We start from the raw sequence: 18,102 nt of genomic DNA, 5'->3' as shown, positions 1-18,102 counted from the left end.
CACCTGTGCCGTGGCCAGTGCAGTGGCAGATGCCAGCGCAAATGCCAGTGGAGTGGCCCTTCTGGACCTTGTGGGCATACCATCAATCCCAGAGGTCCATCTCCAGGCGATCTGTCTCGGTCACATCCGATGGTTGGGCTGCATCCAAGAGCAGGGAGCTTTTGCGTGGCACCGCCACCACGGCCAGCACCGCAGCCGGCACTGCAGTCAACACCACAGTCGGCACAGAGTTGGGTGCAGCAACAGACAACCGAGATTGTTTCGACGAGCTAGATGGGCAGAAAGGACCCGGTCTGGCCCAGACCTCCTCATCATTTTCACCCAATGAGGCAGTGGCGGGAACCTTTTCGGGGCCTCCCCCTCCGGATAGCAGAGCCCACCTGAAACTCCTGAGGTGGGTGGCACAGAATCTGGGTATCCAGATGGATGAGGTCACTGAGGTGTCGGACCCTATCGTGGACATCTTATCCCCAGCAGGCCCTACCAGGGTGGCACTTCCCTGATTAAGACCATTCAGGAGACTGCTAAGATCCTGTGGCAAACACTGGCCTCTCTGACCCCCCCCCCGGCAAAAGGGGTCATGGAGAAATATTTTGTGCCTTTCAAGGGTTACGGATATCTATTTACACACTCCCCACCGGAGTCGGTGGTGGTGGTGGCAGCAGTCAACGAGCAGGCGAGGCAAGGACAGCAGGGGCCCACTACCTGGCCTAAGGATGTAAAGAAGCTGGATCTCTTCGGGAGGAAGATATACTCCACCAGATGGCTCCAGCTTCGCATTGCAAATCAGCAGGCGATTCTTAGCTGGTACAATTTTAAGAACATAAGAACGGACATACTGGGTCAGGCCAAAGGTCCATCTTGTCCAGTATCCTGTCTTCCAGTGGTGGCCAGCATATCAATATACCAACCCAAAGCCTGGATCTTTCTTTACCCTTTTCGGCCCGTCTGTCCCATTTCTACCATGGATGGTCCCAGATTACCTCGGACTGTTGGGACCTTCACATGGTAGAACAGGGATATTCCCTCCAATTCAGTTCAACCCGCCCACACACACCCATTCCCCGTCCCTCTTCAGGGACCCTTCTCACAAGCACGAAACCTGTTGGCAGGAGCAGTGGAGGAGATTCCGTTGGAACTAAGGGATTTTACTCATGGGTATTTGCTAATACTGAAAGCCAAAGGGGGCCTCAGACCCATTTTGGATCTGCACAACCTCAACAGGTTCATGAAGAAACTAAAGTTTCGTATGGTCTCTTTGGCCACCAATATCCCATCCCTGGATCAAGGAGATTGGTATGCCACCCTTGACTTGAAGGACACATGCGTCCACATTTCCATAATCCCGCCCCACAGGCGTTTCCTAAAATTTGTAGTGGGGTGCATTCACTACCAGTTTATAGTTCTTCCTTTTGGCCTGTCATCAGCTACTTGGGTATTCACCAAATGCATGTCATTCGTAGCCGCCTTCCTGAGGAAAAGGCAAGTTCAGGTATTCCCATGCCTCGACGGCTGGTTAGTCAGAGGCCATTCCAGAATACAAATGGAATAACAGGTCAGTCTGATAATGTCCATGTTTAACATACTGGTTCTCCTGCTGCACAATGCACAAAAATCGACCCTAGCCCCCACTCAGAGAACAGAGTTCATAGGGGCAATGTTAGACCCATGACAAGCCTTCCTACCTCAGTCCCGCTTTCAGGCTTTCTCGTTATACAAGACCTCACATGGTATCCCACGACTACAATAAGGAATGGCTTAAACCTCCTTGGGCATATGGCATCTTGCACATACATAGTGCAACACATGAGGCTCAGACTCAGACCTCTCCAGGCCTGGATAGCATTGGTGTATCAACCGAGCAGAGACAGTCTGGACACCGTGATCACACTCCCAGCGCGAGTCCTCGAGTCCCTTCACTGGTGGCTTGATCCCCAAATGGTGTGCACAAAGGTTGCCTTCTCCAGACTGTGCCCCTCGTTGTGTCTGGTCACCGACGTGTTGGCAATGGGGTTGGGGGAGCACATCTCAGGGAGCACAGAACTCAATCTGCTACTTCACATCAACATCAGGGAACTGAGAGCAGTTCGTCTGGCATGTCAGATCTTGCAGCCTTATTTGGAGGGCAGATGTGTATCAGTCCTGATGGACAATACAACAGTGATGTTTTAATTTATATAAACAGACAGTGTGGAGCATGCTCCTCTCCCCTATGTCAGGAAGCCCTCAAGCTCTGGAATTTCTGCATAGCCCACTCGATACTCCTGGAGGCTTCCTACCTCCCTGGATCTCAGAGCGAGCTAACAGACCATCTCAGCAGATCTTTTCACAATCAGGAGTGATTATTCACCCAGACGTGGTAAACAATATCTTCCAGCGGTGGGGAGTTCCCCAAATAGACTTGTTTGCCACAAGGAGCAACAGGAAGTGCCTACAATTCTGCTCTTTCCTGAGTCAAGCCTGGGCTTGTTAGCAGATGCATTTTTCCTTCCGTGGAAGGATCACCTCTTCTACATATTTCCTCCTATTCCACTTGTTCAGAAGGTCCTTCTCAAGATCTGGAGGTATGGAGCCTCGGTAATTCTGGTGGCACTAGCCTGGCCAGGACAACATTGGTACACCATGCTGCTGGAGTTATCTGTGGACACCCCAATCACCCTGCCATTGATTCTAGACCTGATCACTCAGCATCATGGCTGCTCTAGCATTCCAATCTCGAATCTCTCCACCTCACAGCTTGGAAACTATGGTTGAATCCGCTAGAGCTCACATGCTCGGACCTCAATATAGAGGTTCTTCTTGGCAGTAGAAATCTCTACCTACTTAGCCAAGTGGAAGAGATTCTTAATTTGGTGCTCGCAGAGCCGTATCTCTCCGATGCAATCTTCAATACCCTTTATCTTGGACTAACTGCATACAGCTCTATTTGTCCTGGAAAGTGGCGTTCCTGGTCACAATAACTTCAGCTAGAAGGGTGTCTGAGCTCAAGGCCCTCACATCTGACCCTCCTTATACCATCTTTTTCAAGGACAAGGTCCAGCTTCAACCGCATCCGGCGTTTCTCCCAAAGGTAGTCTCTCACTTTGGCGCTAACCAAGGTTTTTCTTCCAGCCTTTTTTCTGAAGCCTCATGCTGACAGCCAGGAGTAAAGGCTCCAATCCCTGGACATTCGGCAGGAACTGGCTTTTTATATTGAACGAACAAATCATAGAATCATAGATTATTAGGGTTGGAAGGGACCTCAGGAGATCATCTAGTCCAACCCCCTACTCAAAGCAGGACCAATCCCCAAATCGCCCCCTCAAGGATTGAACTCACAACCCTGGGTTTAGCAGGCCAATGCTCAAACCACTGAGCTATTCCTCCCTGCCCAAAGCTGTTTCACAAGTCGAACCAGCTGCTTGTCGTGGTGGCCGACAGGATGAAAGGTGGCCTGGGGTCCTCCCAAAGGATATCATTGTGGATCATGTCCTGTATCCAGGGATGCTATGACCCAGCGAAGGTCCCTGCTCCCATGCTGATGGTGCATTCCACTATAGCACAGGCTTCCTCGGTGGCCTTCCTGGCCCAGGTCCCAATCCAGGAGATCTGTAGAGCGGCCTCAGTCCACACCTTCACTTCCCATTATGCTATAACCCAGCATGCTAGGAACGATGCAGCATTCGGCAGAGCGGTGCTTCAATCAGTGATCCCATTAACTCCGACTCTACGTCCTATGTAAGGCTTGGGAGTCATCTAATTGGAATTGACATGAGTAAGCACTCAAAGAAGAAAAAATGGTTACCTACCTCTCGTAACTGTTCTTCGAGACTTGTTGCTCGTGTTCATTCCAAACCCACCCTGCCTTCCTCTCTGTTGGAGTACGCCGGCAAGAAGGAACTGGAGAGATGGTGCGTCGGCAAGGCCCTGTATGCAACGCCATGAAGATGCGACTCCATGGGGCGTCTGGGCTGATCCAACATGTACTGCTAGGGGAAAACCTTCCAGCGACTGTGCACACGGCACACACACACCTAACTGGAATGGACATGAGCAACACATCTCGAAGAACAACAGTTACGAGAGGTAGGTAACCGTTTTTTCTTCACATTACTTGAATTTTATCTTAAGTATTTGGTCTTCTTTTTGCAGCTGTCTGGGAAAGTCTTTTTTGGTTTTGATATCTGCTAAGCCAGAAGAGTACAGTCCGTGTCAGTTCTCCTTTCATCACATTCCACAAGAAAGTAGCTGAATGCTGTTTTGATTTTCATTTGAAACATTTTTTTTCTCCTCCCTGGTAATCTTTTGTCAGCCTCAGGCATAGCAATAATGTGTTTAATCTTCATTTTCTAATAGGTGAATGTGTATTAATTTCCTGGCTTATGACAAAAAAGGAAACCAGACAAGTGTTGCTTAGTTTTGTGTTACATTGCAAACATTTTCATGTAGCTCTGCTTTATATACCTGTAAGGTTTGCTCAAGCTACAGTTTTATATGGGCTAAATCCTCCCCAGAGTAACCCTGCTGAAGACCACTGGCTAGCACCAGCATAAGAGAGAATAGTATTTATTTAGTATCTTGCATCTAATTTGATGAAACAAATATGGAGTAAATATTATTTTCCTGTATAATCAATTTAATGATACAGGATTTGAATAAATGCTACTTTTTGTAACACCAGAGGGAGGAAACATATTCATATGCTGACAATGCTGCACATAATTAGAACATTAGGATAGAATGTAAGACAACAAAGAACAATTTCTTCTACTTTGCAGAATTAGTAATCACATCAAAGTAATCCTAAATGGTGCCTGGCTTTGGCTGTCAGGTGTGTTTGAAACCATAGGAGAGGAAACTGATATAATGTAAACCTCACGTGCTGGTGTGCATACCATAATAAACACTGTGGAAAGAATAGAAATAATTAGTGCAGAAGAAATATATTTACACTAATAGCTCAAATATCAGAAAACATAATTTATTCAGTGCTTAAGAGAGCTAAATGATTATTTTAAAAAATTCTACAAGAATGGTTCACTTTTTTATAATTTTATAATAATTTTATAAATTAATTCGTAAGGAAAAGCAGCATTAGGAATCATGAAGGGCAGTCAGACACATTTATCTAGAAGCAATGTGTCCCTTAAATACACAACTTGGAACTAGCTGCATACATACTGATGCAAAAATGACAGAATTGCTTATGAAAGTGGGAAGTCAAAGAGTAGGTGGTTTCAGTATTATTTCTTTTAATATTTTCAGTACTTATTTTGGCTGGGATTTTCAGAGGAGCCGAAGGGAGCTAGGCACCCAACTCCCATTGTCTTTCAGTGGGACCCCAGTACGTATCCCAGGATCTAGAATATATGTAGTGGGTGGGACAGGTGCTCTGAACCCAGCAGTTTTCCCCTCCTGCCACGAAGTTCACTGCTGGGGGTGGTGGTGATGGCAGTTGATCTTGGAGTTAACATCTTTCTGAACCAGTATTTCAAGCTGTCTGCAGACCCATGCAGACATCACTGCACCGTTTACATTCAGATCACATTTTTCAAACTTTACTTCACAACAAAAACTTTGTTTTTATAATGAAAGCTTCAATTTTTGATCCATATTGGCTTTTAGACAATACCAACAATGCAGTACTTTCTTTCCATGTAGATTGCAAAGATTATGGACTTGAAAATATTGGACCTCCAGCTTTAATTCCAGAATTTAAATGGAAAAAATAAAGAAGGGAAATTACAATTTAACTTTCTGAAGTTTAATTTAAAATTTGAGAATTGTTCATACTATCCTTTAAGTTCTTCTGTGTGTTTTAATATTTGAAAATTGTAATAGCAGGATGCAGTTAAAATAGTAATATAAAAACAGACTTATGAAATATCACAGCAGACCGTTTGACTTAAGGCTTGACTTCTATTGAAACAGCAATGTGTGTACAGGAATGATGGAAGTAATTTTAATAAAGTAGTGTATATGTGCTTCCATTACTTAATTTGTTTAATGTAATAATAAATCACTAATTATTTGCATCTATCAACAAGTAAGTTTGATAGTATGGAAAGGCTTAGGAAATGGACATTCACTCCGCCCCCCACATTTGCTGTGAGTGATTGTAGTTTAACGTAATTTGTTTTATACATCTAAAATGGGGAGGAAAAGGTGGCTGTAAGGAACCCCCTCACTCTCCGCAATAGGCTATCAGCGTCCCTAGACCCTGCATGGCAGCGGAGAGCAGCTACCACTCCCTCCTCCTACTCAAGTGGACAGGGAAGCGAGGAGAGCCATGAATACCAAACAGCCTGAGCTGGTAGAGGGAGAAGTAATCTGCACCAAGAAAAGATTGGCACTGTTTATTTCCCCATGTTACAAGGGTAACACAGGGACTGAAGTGAGATGCTCAGCCCCAGTTTTGTCCATGGTTCTGCTCCTGGGGTAGCAAGGTTTGGGCTGGATTACAAGATGCTAATGCAGCACTTTGAGTCAGATGTGGATTGTAATATTCATCATGCCTCAGTGTAAATATAGCAAATCCAAAGTAGCATTCAATTGTGTCTCTTCATTTTTTTTGTTTCCTCTTTTTTAATGTTCTCCATGGATGAAATTCACCCTATGCCCATCTCAGCCCTAGAATAGTACTCTGGCTTTGTGCAGGGATGTCCATTGGCATGAAAGTCCCTCCACACAATGGGTAAATTACTACTCCACTTGATTCATCTAGTTAAAAAAAATAGCTGACTGGATTTTTCTGCTCTGTTTATGTTCAGAGAGGTCTTTTGCAAGAGATGAAGAACACCACCACCAAACATGTTGAAGGCCATTTCTCCTCTGCCCCTTTTTTTCCCTGTAAACATATGCCTGCTGCTTGCTGACTTTTCCGTTTCAGGTCTGCTGATGTTACTGGTAAATGCCCTCTTACAATGTCTGAGAAAGTATGTGTACAATCAACAAAACAGTGAAGTTGACTATGTCCAACATTTTGTCAAGCGCACAAGACAAACAGACCGGCACAATTTGCCACTATTCTGTCTCCGTTACAGTAATCTTTAGGATTTATTTTTATAACAATAGTAGATTTAAAATTTTTCAGATGGAAATGTGAGGATAGTTTCTGGATTCCAGCTAATGTGTTCACCGTGCAGTTCAGAAGAGAGGGGTACAAAGGTTCCTCCAGGCACACTGCAATCTGAAGGCCACTGTGTGCAGGGCTGGTTATCCCCAACATACATTAGAATAATCTGAAGACTGCTTTGTGACATCTCCACGCCACCCTTTGGGATGATTCACCTGGAGCCAGATAGGGCTGATGAAACAAGAGGATCAAACCAGTGATTTTCAAGTTGATGGCTTCTCTTTCACTAGAATAACTGAAAAATTAGCTTTGTTTTTTGTATTCTTACAAATACTTGTCTGTATTAAGGTATTTTCAAGGCCACTTCTAGGACACTTTGGTTTGTTCCATTGTGGGTAGTTTGGTAATTCATGATGGGGGCCTCTGGGAGTTACTGTAATAAAAAGAAGGCTAATAACAAGGAAGTAAAGTGACTTGCCAAAGTTCCTGAGTGAGTGGCTCACTAAGATTTAAAGCCCAAAATCTGTTCAGATTCCTAGTCCTTTATGTTAATCATGCCACCAAACAGCTTTCTATTTTCTTATTGTCCTCGTTACACCTTAAACTGACTGCTGATTTTTAGTACAGAACAGAGAGCTAGATCCTGAAACATGTAGAAAGATAAAAAGGAAGCTTGAAGGCTCAAAGAGTTGGTAATTGCTGCTGCTCTTATATGTATGACATCACTGCTCTGAATACGGCCCAAATTGCAGCATCTGAAAGTTATCATCTTATGGCTGCTATGAAGGAATAGTGAAATAACTTGGTGATTTCTGTCTAGCTACTAGTGAACAAATATCCACATTTTTTAAAAAACATCGCAAATGATACTCTTGAAAGCAGTGTGTCCAAGGACTGATTTGTCATGGAGGCTGAACTGAACTCCCTTAGTCCAGATTAGGGTTGAGAACCATGTCACTACGTCTAATTAGAGTGCTGAAATTCACCCTCGAGGAGGGCTAGCAAAAGTCTGTGCACCACTAAAGATCTCAGAATAGAACACAGGGCTTTATTCTCCAAGTTTGGCACCCTGGCACCTGTTGCACCATTAAATACACTTCAAGAAAATGTATTAGCCTTGATAATGGCTTCCTAATAACTGAAAAATTAATTGAAATCCGTCAACCTGCAAAATGAAGCTTTCTGAAAAAGAACACAGTGCAGGGATTTAGTCCTGCATTTAAAACACTGTGCCCCTACTAAACCTTCACGTACTAGTGTACTATGATAATAGACCACATAAGGTAATCGTGCGCTCAGTGCACTGTGTCTCTTTAAAGCCCATACAGCGCTCACTTGTAAAAACACTTTTTAATATCTTACCCTAGTACATTAAACCTAGAATTTCTGGAGAAAGCTTTATTTGCCCATAAAAATGGTATATGAAAAAGCCTAAAATTAAAAACTGTGTTTACGTCTAACACTTACGTGCCTTCAAAGTATACTGGAGTACTATGTAGAGAATATACTAAAAGCTACTTATAGTACTGAACCCGAGTTCATAGTAAGCTATTCTTGCACCTTTTTGGCACAGTGGAAGATGAAGAGAATTGTTGTTTTTGATACATGCATAAAAAAAACCCAAGTTGTAACAAGATGAACTATGATCTAATTTACCTGCATATAATGAAAGCAAAAACATAGTTTCCTAAAGCATTATTTTTGGCTCTGACCACTTTAAAGGTATGCAAACGTTCGCATTTAGCCTTTCTTAGCACCCTTTTTTAATGTAGTTTAAGAACTATAATGCTTGTTTCACAAATACAGCCTGGTTGGTTTCCAGCCTTTTATCTATTTTGTTAAAATATTTTCTTTAAAATATTTGCCGCAATTGTTCGTTGTGAAAAAATTAATTGTGAAAAACCAGACAGTATTGATTGAGGTAACTGTTACTGTCACAGCAGAGTGAGTACTCCTTTAATCAAATTTTTAATGTGCCGAAGTTACAAAAAGAAAGAGAAAAATAACTAGCCCTAAGGTGACTATTAACATACTCTAGTTAAGTCATTAAACTGGTGATTAAGTTTTAAAATATTATTCCCCAGTATTTCTTCTCAGATTTTAAAATACAGATACAGTATATACTACTTTCTTTGTAATGTGCAAAATTGTAAAATACACTTAGTTTTCATGAACTCATTTTCACTGCTATAATTAGGGTTATTTCAACACTTTCATTTTCAGGGAGTCGTAATTTGACTGTAATAAAAATATAATCAGACTCTGAGGTCTCAATTTTTTTCTAATTTTGAGAAAATTGGGCTTGCCTTTTTTCCCCCTAAAAGGCTAAATATGTTTGTGTGCTTCCTGTGCATTAAAATAGCTCAAAATAAAATGTTTTCAAATATTGACTAAGCATTTTTAATAATTTAAAGATAAAAAAACTATTAATATACAGTAACTTTGCACTCAGACTACAGCAAGTTCTGTTCCTAGTGCCCAACCTGAGTGCTCTAATTAGAGTAGGGACTAGGGAACTCCATAGGACAATGGTGGGAAACAATCCTACATCTTCACCGGGGTTAGGGCAGCACTGATGCCACTCCACACTTGTTATGCAGCCTCAGAATGGGAATAATCTTCATAGCCCTTACACTACCCCCCCAGCACCATGTTGGGTCAGTGGCAGTAGATCCATTTGCCCCATCACTGGCTGTTCCACCCTAAAAAGCCATTGCACTTGAGGCTGACTTTGCTCCCTGTAGCGAGGCGGTCTGACTCCCAGCCACGCCTGAGAGGGCTGAGCCAGAACGGACGCCGAAGTGGGCAGAGCCACCGCTGCCTGTTCCCGCCCCCCGGAAGTCAAGGGGCAGGACAGGAAGTACCCGGTATAAAAGCCCAGCTCCAGCGCTCAGTTGACCGCTGGCCGCCAGAGAAGCCAGACGCTGGTGCCCGAGCTCCCACTGGGCCGAACCTGCCCCGTGCTCGCTACCCTGAAGAGGGCTGGCCGAGCCTGCCCCGTGCTCGCTACCCTGAGGAGGACTGGCCAGGCCTTCCCCGAGCCCGGTATCCTGAGGAGCTGCCTGAGCTTCCCCGCGCCCGGTACCCAGAGGAGCTGCCTGAGCTTCCCCTCGCCCAGGATCTAGAGGAGTAGCCTGGCCTACCCAGCGCTCAGTACTCTGAGGAGCCCATGGTGTGGGACACTGCGGAAGACGCTGCGGATACACAGGTACCAATGGAGGGGGAGATTGGAAGTAGCCCGGGGGTAGCTGACCCTAGTCTGGCTGCAGCACACCCAGAGCCCATGTCAGTGTGTTGCGGCCAGGATCCCCACTGACACAGCAGCAGACTGACTGCCGCTGCTAGGGCCCCGGGCTGGGACGCAGTGGAGTGGGTGGGCCTGCATCCCCCCTGCCACCCCACTCACGGGTGGCAGTCTCCCCCCTCACACCAACGCTCAGGCGTAGGAGCCTGGACTTACCTCAGTGTCTGCTCAGCCCCTGCCTAAGGGCCTGAGCCCTGAACTGCTTGCTGCCCGCCCTGCCCAAGGGCCTGGGCTTATATATTGAACTGTGGGTCTGCTCAGCCCCTGCCTAAGGGTCTGAACCCTGAACGGTAGTGTCTACCACCCCGCCTTGATTTAGGGCTTGGGCCAAAGTATTGACTGTTTGCTCAGCCCCTGCCTGAGAACTGGAACTCTGCCTGAAAGTAGTTTGCTGCCCCGCCCTGACTGAGGGCCGGGGGTTAGATACTGAACTGATTATTTGCTCAGCCCCTACCTGAGGGTCTGAGCCTGGAACTGTAGGGCGGTCGCCCGCCCTGAGTGAGGGCCCGGGCTAATTAGATTGTTCGCTCGGCCCCGGCCTGCGGGCCTGAGCCCTATCTTACCGTTGGTGCCCCACCCGGAGCTAGGGCCCGGGCTAAAGAGTCTGATTTCCGGCTCAGCCCGCCTGAGGGCCTGAGCCCCCCATGACTGTTCTTTGCCCTCTCAGACTACACCGCCGATAGCAGACACATGTAGCGAAGCAGCCTGGCTCCCAGCCGTGCCTGAGAGGGTCGAGCCCCAACACCGGACGCTTACGCTCCCATTGAAGCCAATGGCAAAGCTCCTATAGACTGCAATGATGCATCACTGATACTGACATTCCTAGGAAGCTGAGCTATACAGAGCTTGAAGTATATACCTTTTGTGCAATTTCCTGAAATCCTTCTTCGCCAGGCAACATGATCATAGGAGTTCTACTGAAGCCAGGGCCCTCAGCCCCTAGGAGGGGAAGGAATTGAAACATGGTGCATATAAATAGTACCATTGACAGTCACATAGGACAGTTCATTACAATACAATTATAGCTTTGCACTCAGATATTATGGTTGTATGAATCAATTATATGAAGGTTAACACTATAAATACATATTTTGCCCCAACCTGGACTATGTGGTGTATACTTTGGAAAAAAATGCCCAAGTACATATTTACCTGAATTCCAGTTACTCAGGTAAATGTGTGTACCAGTTCAGAAGTAGTTATGGTCTCTGAATAAATAAATCATATTTTATAACCTTGCATGAAAGAATTATTCTCCTGTTTTGCCTTTTTTTTAAAAAACGGAGGAAATTAAAATACAGAGCTTTGTTGTGCTTTCACTAAATTACGGAGGTGCACTAACCAACAAAACCGAGAAAATTCAATGATACGGCTCCTATTGTGTTGGTATGAACTAAGGATATTAAGACAGATTCTGATCTTGCTTGCACCAGTTTAAACCCAGAATAATTCTGTTGAAATCAGTGGAGTTATTCTGGATTTCCTTGGGTGTAAATGAGACCTGAGTCTGGCCAAGTGTGCTTTGTTTCCACCATTGGGAAGGAAGTAGAAGCCTCATTTTAAATTATTTTTGTCACATTCGTATCTTCATTATCATTTAAAAGATGATTTGTTTGTAGTTTACATAAATTAAGATGTCATTTTGTGTGATTAGAAGAAGAGTGTTGTAAGGATAATGCAAGTGTCTTAAACTATGGTATTTTCTGCACAGAGAAGAGTTACACTAAGATATCTTTTCGGTTTCAGTAGTTCTCCAATTTAATATGATATTTGAAAAAGCTGTGTTGCATTATTGTCCATGCCAAGGTCAGTTTTTGAAACACTTATAAATGTATTGGCCCAAATTCACACATAGGGTAACTCTATTGACTTGACTTGAGTTACACCAGGGATAAATGCAACCCATTCTTTTTATTTTTTTTACCCAGCCTCTTTATATTTTATGCTGGAAATATAAGTACCTTGTGTGCCCTCAGACTAATCAGAATAAGAAGCAGTTTTGCCTTTGCCAAAAAATAGAACGATCATTTTTCACATTCTTACATTTTCCAGTTCAGTTTCAAGTAAGATTATGTTACTGTGACTTCTGAATTCCTGAAAACTCTCTGGTCTCTGTAGCTGTAAAGGCCCAAGTGAGCATTTCAAGGAAAAATCTGAAGCTTTTCATGCAGTATGTTTTGTGTTGTGCATACCAGATACAGTTAACGTTTTGTGTGCATGTGATTAGTGTGGAAAAAAATTAATGCAGTCCAGTATTATGATTTATGGACTGAATCCTTTGCCCACTGAACACTTGCCAAAACGAAAATCTTTTTTTTTTCCTCCTTTGGATATTAGAAACAGCTACTGTTTTTGTTGATCTTTTTAACTTCTGAATAGGTCTATTTCAAGACATAGCAGCATGGGAGCTCAGATTAATAATATACTTATTCAGCCAGTGATGCTGAGTGAAACCATTGCTAGCATGAGTATGAAGGATAGAATTTCTTCAAATTATTTTCAGGTGCATTAATGTATTTCTGAAAGTGGAGTATGGAGGCATTTTTGCATGAAAAGAAATGAGATTTATATTTTTTGTATCATGTTGCAGGTGTACACATGAGTTTTAATGTAATTGTATTCCTCCCACCAGCTGAGAAAAACAGGGATGAAAGCAAACATCCTGTGATGAAATTCTCCTTACTGGAAAAATGTTTCCCAAGCTTGGGGTAGGGAAGCAACTAGTCCAATGAGAACTCGATGTCCCCCCACCTGGTATTCAAAGTGACCGCCAGCCTGATTCCAAGCCCATTGGATTCAGTGGAAGGAATCTCAGTGACTTAATCGGGTTTTGGATTAGGCCTTATTAGTCCAGCAACTTGTTATTTATCAGTTTGCCATAGGTTTGGTGTCAACTCGTGTTATACTGTCTTTAAAATGGACTCTTTTTGGAATTGGAGGTGGACTTTTAGTCCAATTTTCTTGAAGCCACCCACTTTGCTGTTGGTGTAAAGGGGGTTATTTATTATAGTTGTGTTAAAGGCTCTTCTCAAGAGACCTTTGATCCATGGACAGAAGACTCAGTGGACTTGGAGGTCTTGGTGGCCTGTAGAGGCACAGCCTTTAGGCCACAATGATTACAATGTAGATGAAGGCAGTTCTTTCCCTTTGCACTCCCATGGCAGCCATAATCTAAGCCTATGAAATTGCTCAATTCTTTCTTTGTGTCCTTCAAGTCTGAGTGAAAAAGAACATTCCTAGCATATGGGTAAGATTGGTACTGTTGAAAGTGAAGAACTTTTCCCTAAAAATGTCTTCATGTATATTTATAGAATTAATGTTTGCTATTGCCCGGAAATTCTCAGCAGGATCAGCCAGCTAGTCTGCCCCCTTTATAGGAAGAGCTTTGCTTTTTACTTGTCTGCTTAGAGGACTCACGTCTGTTCTCTAGACTGCACTAGAAAATTAGTTGAAGAAAAGAAACAGGGTAGAAATTACAGTTGTATATGCCGAGAAACAAGAGGTTTTACTTTTAAGTGCAGCATTATCATTATCGAGATATGCCAAAAGTTTTTCAGTCTTTATATAATTTATGGCTGGAATTTTGGTTAATGGGAGTTGGATGACTGACTCCCTTAGGCACTTTTGAAAGTCCCAGCCTATATTTTTAAGATGATATTTTCCAACATGTCACCACACAGTGTATTTATCTGAACTTATTTTGAAACCTAGTAAATACAACTTATTACAGAAGCAGTAGTTTTACATTTCTTTGTTTTTATTAGTTGCAGCAAGCAGCTGAAGTTTCTCAGCTGAGAGGAGCTCGAGTCATCTCTGCTGAAGATCTTCTGTTTTTGATGCGCAAAGATAAGGTACAGTAATAAGCTAGTCAATTTGTATTATGAATTGTAAGTTTGACAGTGTGGATGTTAGCTTTTTGTGTTTACTTAGTTTAAACCAAGGGAGGCATCCCTTATGAATAGCAATTTGTAAAAGAATAATATAATTATAATTAGTTTAGTTTTAGTTTCTGGGATAACTTCAGTTTATCGATAGATTTTTCACTTGTTTTCACCTGCACTGGCAGAGTGATGGCAAGTTGACCTACTAGGTTGGTTTCATCTCAAATAATAATTTAGACTATGATAAGCCTTAGCCTCTCTCTCCCTTCCACTTATATCATCATCAATCATTATAACATCCTTCCACTTACCTGAACTCTGGATCCCGATGTGACACTTGGCACAGCTCTGTCCTTTCCCCTCTCTACATCTAGGATGTCAATAAATCATGTCTGGTTTTTTTTATAATATTTCCCAAATCATCTCTCTTCCTTCTCCCTCCCTCCCAAACAAGCTTCTAAAACCCTGGTTGATGTCCCATTCCTCTCTCATTTTGAGTACTGCCACCCTCAAACTGAAAACTCCAGTTAATCCTGAATGCTGCAAATAAAATCATCTTCAGCTCTCATTATTACGAATGTTTCCTCCTTATTTGAATTCTTCTGCAGGCCTCTGATCTCCTTCTACATCAAATTTGACATTTTCATCAATCAACATGTCTTTTTGTATTTTGGTGTCCATCTTCCACAACCAGCTGTTGTCTGCACTGTCACCAAACATGAAATACCTTCTCTGATCCTGCTTGCCACTTCTCCTTCAAATCCCTCTCTTGCTTAGTCTTCCACTGCTGACCTCCACTTCCTCTCTCTTACCCTTGATTTCCTCAAAATAAGAACATGTTATCTTATAAAAATAAACTACAATATCTAACAAACTCCTAGCCAATTCAACATTTATCTTAAAGTATTTTAAGGGCAGGAACTAACAAGATGTATATATGACCTTTTCTTTCTCATTGTCTACTTAGATTGTAAGCTCTTTGCAACATGGACCATCATTTCATTATTATTCCAGGGGCTACCAGCAACTTTGTTGTTAAGGTTGCCTTTTATAAGACCTCATTTTCAGTTGCTTATAACTTTGTCAAACTTTAACCATTTGGACTGAAATTTTTCTTGCCAAGGGTCTGCCTCAGGCTGAAATTTTGTGGAAAATTTCAACTAAAATGGTGTAGACTTTTCTAAGAACTAAGCTAGGGACAAATACACTGTTTTGGCCATGTTAAAAAAAATTCTGGTGACCTCTGCTTTGAGAAGCTCTAGTCCCTCCTTTCTTTGGAATATGAACTTGAAATTTGCCAAGAGTGTGGCCTGTGTGTCAAGAATGCTTTTTGCCATCCCCATGAAAATGCACCCAAATTAGGTCAAGTTTTAAGCCTTTGAAAAATAGTTTGCACATGCTCAGTAGAGACCTCCTAGAGCTTAACAGATAAAAATTCTAAGGATTCCATCTCTAATGGGCATGCTCCAGATGATGTGACTGAGCATGACTTTCTGTGCCCTGGCAGCTCTGGGCTGGTGCAGGCCATGTTGGGCTGGGTACAAGAATTGAGACCAGGAAACTTGTCTCTCCTGTGCTCGCAATGCCCCACCTGCTGATGTGCAGCATGGAGGAAGAAGCTGCCTGATATAAATACAGAGGGGACAAGAGCCAACAGTGGTGGGGCAGGAGGGAGAGAGAAATTGGTTTAAGGAGCTTGGGGGAACCCATGACTGGGACTGGAAGATGGGTGGGGGGACTGGGACTGACTGGGCAAGGAGACTTGTATTGGGAGCAGGGGGTAGAGACTAAAATTGGCTGGGCAAGAAGACAGGAAATTGGAAGCAGTGTGACAGTGGGAAGGAGGTGGGGTGGGGTGGGGAGACAGATCTGCTGAGGAGCTAGGATGCAGCGGGACAGCTAGGATTGGCTGGGCAAAGAGACTGGGAGAAAGAACTGGGTGGAAGGAGGAGCTTGGATGAGAAGGCTGGGAACGAGACAGGGAAGGGAATTACTTAGGTGAGGAGGGAGGCATCTGGAGATGGAGGGAAGGGAGAAACACATGTTTCAGCCAGCATGGGGGAACTGGAACTGACTGATCAAAGAGACTGAAGACAAGGAGCTGTTGGGGTGGGAAGGAACTGGAATGCCTAGGCAAAAAGACCAGGACTGAGAGCAAAAGTTGAAGGGACAGTTTGGCAAAGAAATGGTAAAGCACGAGCCTGAAATGGAACCCAAGATTCCTGAGTCTCACCAGTCCTCTACTGTCAGCAAATATTTATGAAACCCACTGGCACAGTATCTCATTCCCCTCTAGTAGAGGATGGCTAATTACTACTGCTGTCAGTTACTCCACTGTGTGTGGTGGATCTGCAGATTCCAACCCTGCTGATGATCCATGTGATGTCAATATAATGCCACACGATGGATTTTCTGTTTTTTAGTTTGCTTTTTAATAAATTAGAAAGTTACACGCAAAAACTGTGCTAAAAGAACATTATTAAGGTTGCAAAGTCAAGCACTCAAAAGTAAGGAAACTGAACAATGAGGAGAAAACAAAATATTGAGTAGCTGCTGATGAAGTAAACTTTGTCCATCCTGTGCACTGAATGACGCAGGTGTCCTGTGGAAGAAATAGTATGTGGTCATGTAATTAAAGATCCATACACCTCAGGATCAAAATTAAGATTGCATGGGCAACTTTCAAGTGCTTGATATTTCAACTTAAATAATGTTATTTTAATGTAGGATTTTTTTAATATAATTTCTTCTTCGAGTGCTTGCTTATATCGATTCCAATTAGGTGTATGCGCGCTGCATGCACGATCGTTGGAAGATTTTTACCCTAGCAACACTCGGTGGGTCAGCTGAGGTGCCCCCTCAAGTGGCACCTTCATGGCGCCGGATATATGCCCCAGCTGACCCGCGCCCTCTCAGTTCCTTCTTACCGCCCGTGACAGTCGTTGGAACTGTGGAGCACAGCTTCGCTGATCTCCACTCTCCCTAGCATTTGCTTAGTACCTGTTGATAGTTGTTACTAGTTACTTAGGATAGTTAGAATTAGTTTACTTAGAGGGGTGGAAGAGGGTCTTCTCCCCTATCCCCGGTACCCTGGCACATGCCTGGGTCTCCGGGCTTCAAACCCTGCTTGGCCTGTCTGAAGCCAATGCCAACGGCAGACCCCCATGACTTTTGCCTAAAATGTCTGGGGGAATCCCAAGAAGCGGACAAGTGCCATATTTGTAAATCCTTCAAGCCGAGGACTAAGAAGGAGCGGGACATTAGACTGCAGCAGCTCCTTGTGGAGGCGGCACTTAGCACCGGAACTCAGCACTGTCGTCTTCGGTGCAGAGTGCCTCTGCGGCACTGACTAGCCCTGCACCGCGTTCGGACTCTGCTAAAGTCTCGCGGCGCCAGATCTCCCTGGCACCTCCACCCCGGCGCCGGTCCTTGTCTCCGGGCCAGAAGAAGAAGCAACCCAAGCAGGTGCCAACTGCTCGTTTGCCGGCTCGACAGTCAACAAATGAAAGAATGTGGACTAAAAATGTTGCAATCATTTTCATTCCCCAGATTTACAAAAGGAACAAGTTTTCAAAAATCAAAATTTTCTTTGATTTTTTTAAAAAATATTTTTAATTTTTTCCACCTTTTCCTTTTTTCCCCTTTTTTCTCTATCCCACTTTTTCTTTCCTTAATCACTACCCTTTTTTTTTCTGTTGTCTCCAAATAGGGTAAGAAAGGAGAGGGAAAGGAAAAACAATAAACCAAAGAAACCTGAAAAGCTGAGAAACAGCTACAGTTTGTGTTTTCTGATTTTGTCAAAACACAAATTCTTGATAATTTTTCATTTTGAAAAATGGCCTATTTTTGACATATCATTTGAA

The 18,102-nt window shown here is 43.5% G+C and overlaps 1 protein-coding gene across 9 annotated transcripts in view; it reads left to right on the top strand.

Moving 5' to 3' along the window:
• The window catches only part of SUPT3H (SPT3 homolog, SAGA and STAGA complex component), a 455,041-nt gene that overhangs the window by 317,479 nt on the left and 119,460 nt on the right, over positions 1-18,102 (top strand). For all 9 annotated transcript variants that reach the window (XM_045009237.1, XM_045009238.1, XM_045009239.1 and 6 more), the window contains one exon: positions 14,123-14,209. In XM_045009237.1, coding sequence (XP_044865172.1) covers positions 14,123-14,209 — 87 coding nt within the window. The remainder of the gene's footprint in view (positions 1-14,122; positions 14,210-18,102) is intronic.

This window comes from Mauremys mutica, chromosome 3 (genome assembly GCF_020497125.1).
Source record: "Mauremys mutica isolate MM-2020 ecotype Southern chromosome 3, ASM2049712v1, whole genome shotgun sequence".
In the NCBI taxonomy this organism is placed as follows: Eukaryota; Metazoa; Chordata; order Testudines; family Geoemydidae; genus Mauremys; species Mauremys mutica.
The sequence above is the reverse complement of the archived record's forward strand: the minus strand, read 5'-3'. Positions and strand labels throughout refer to the sequence as shown.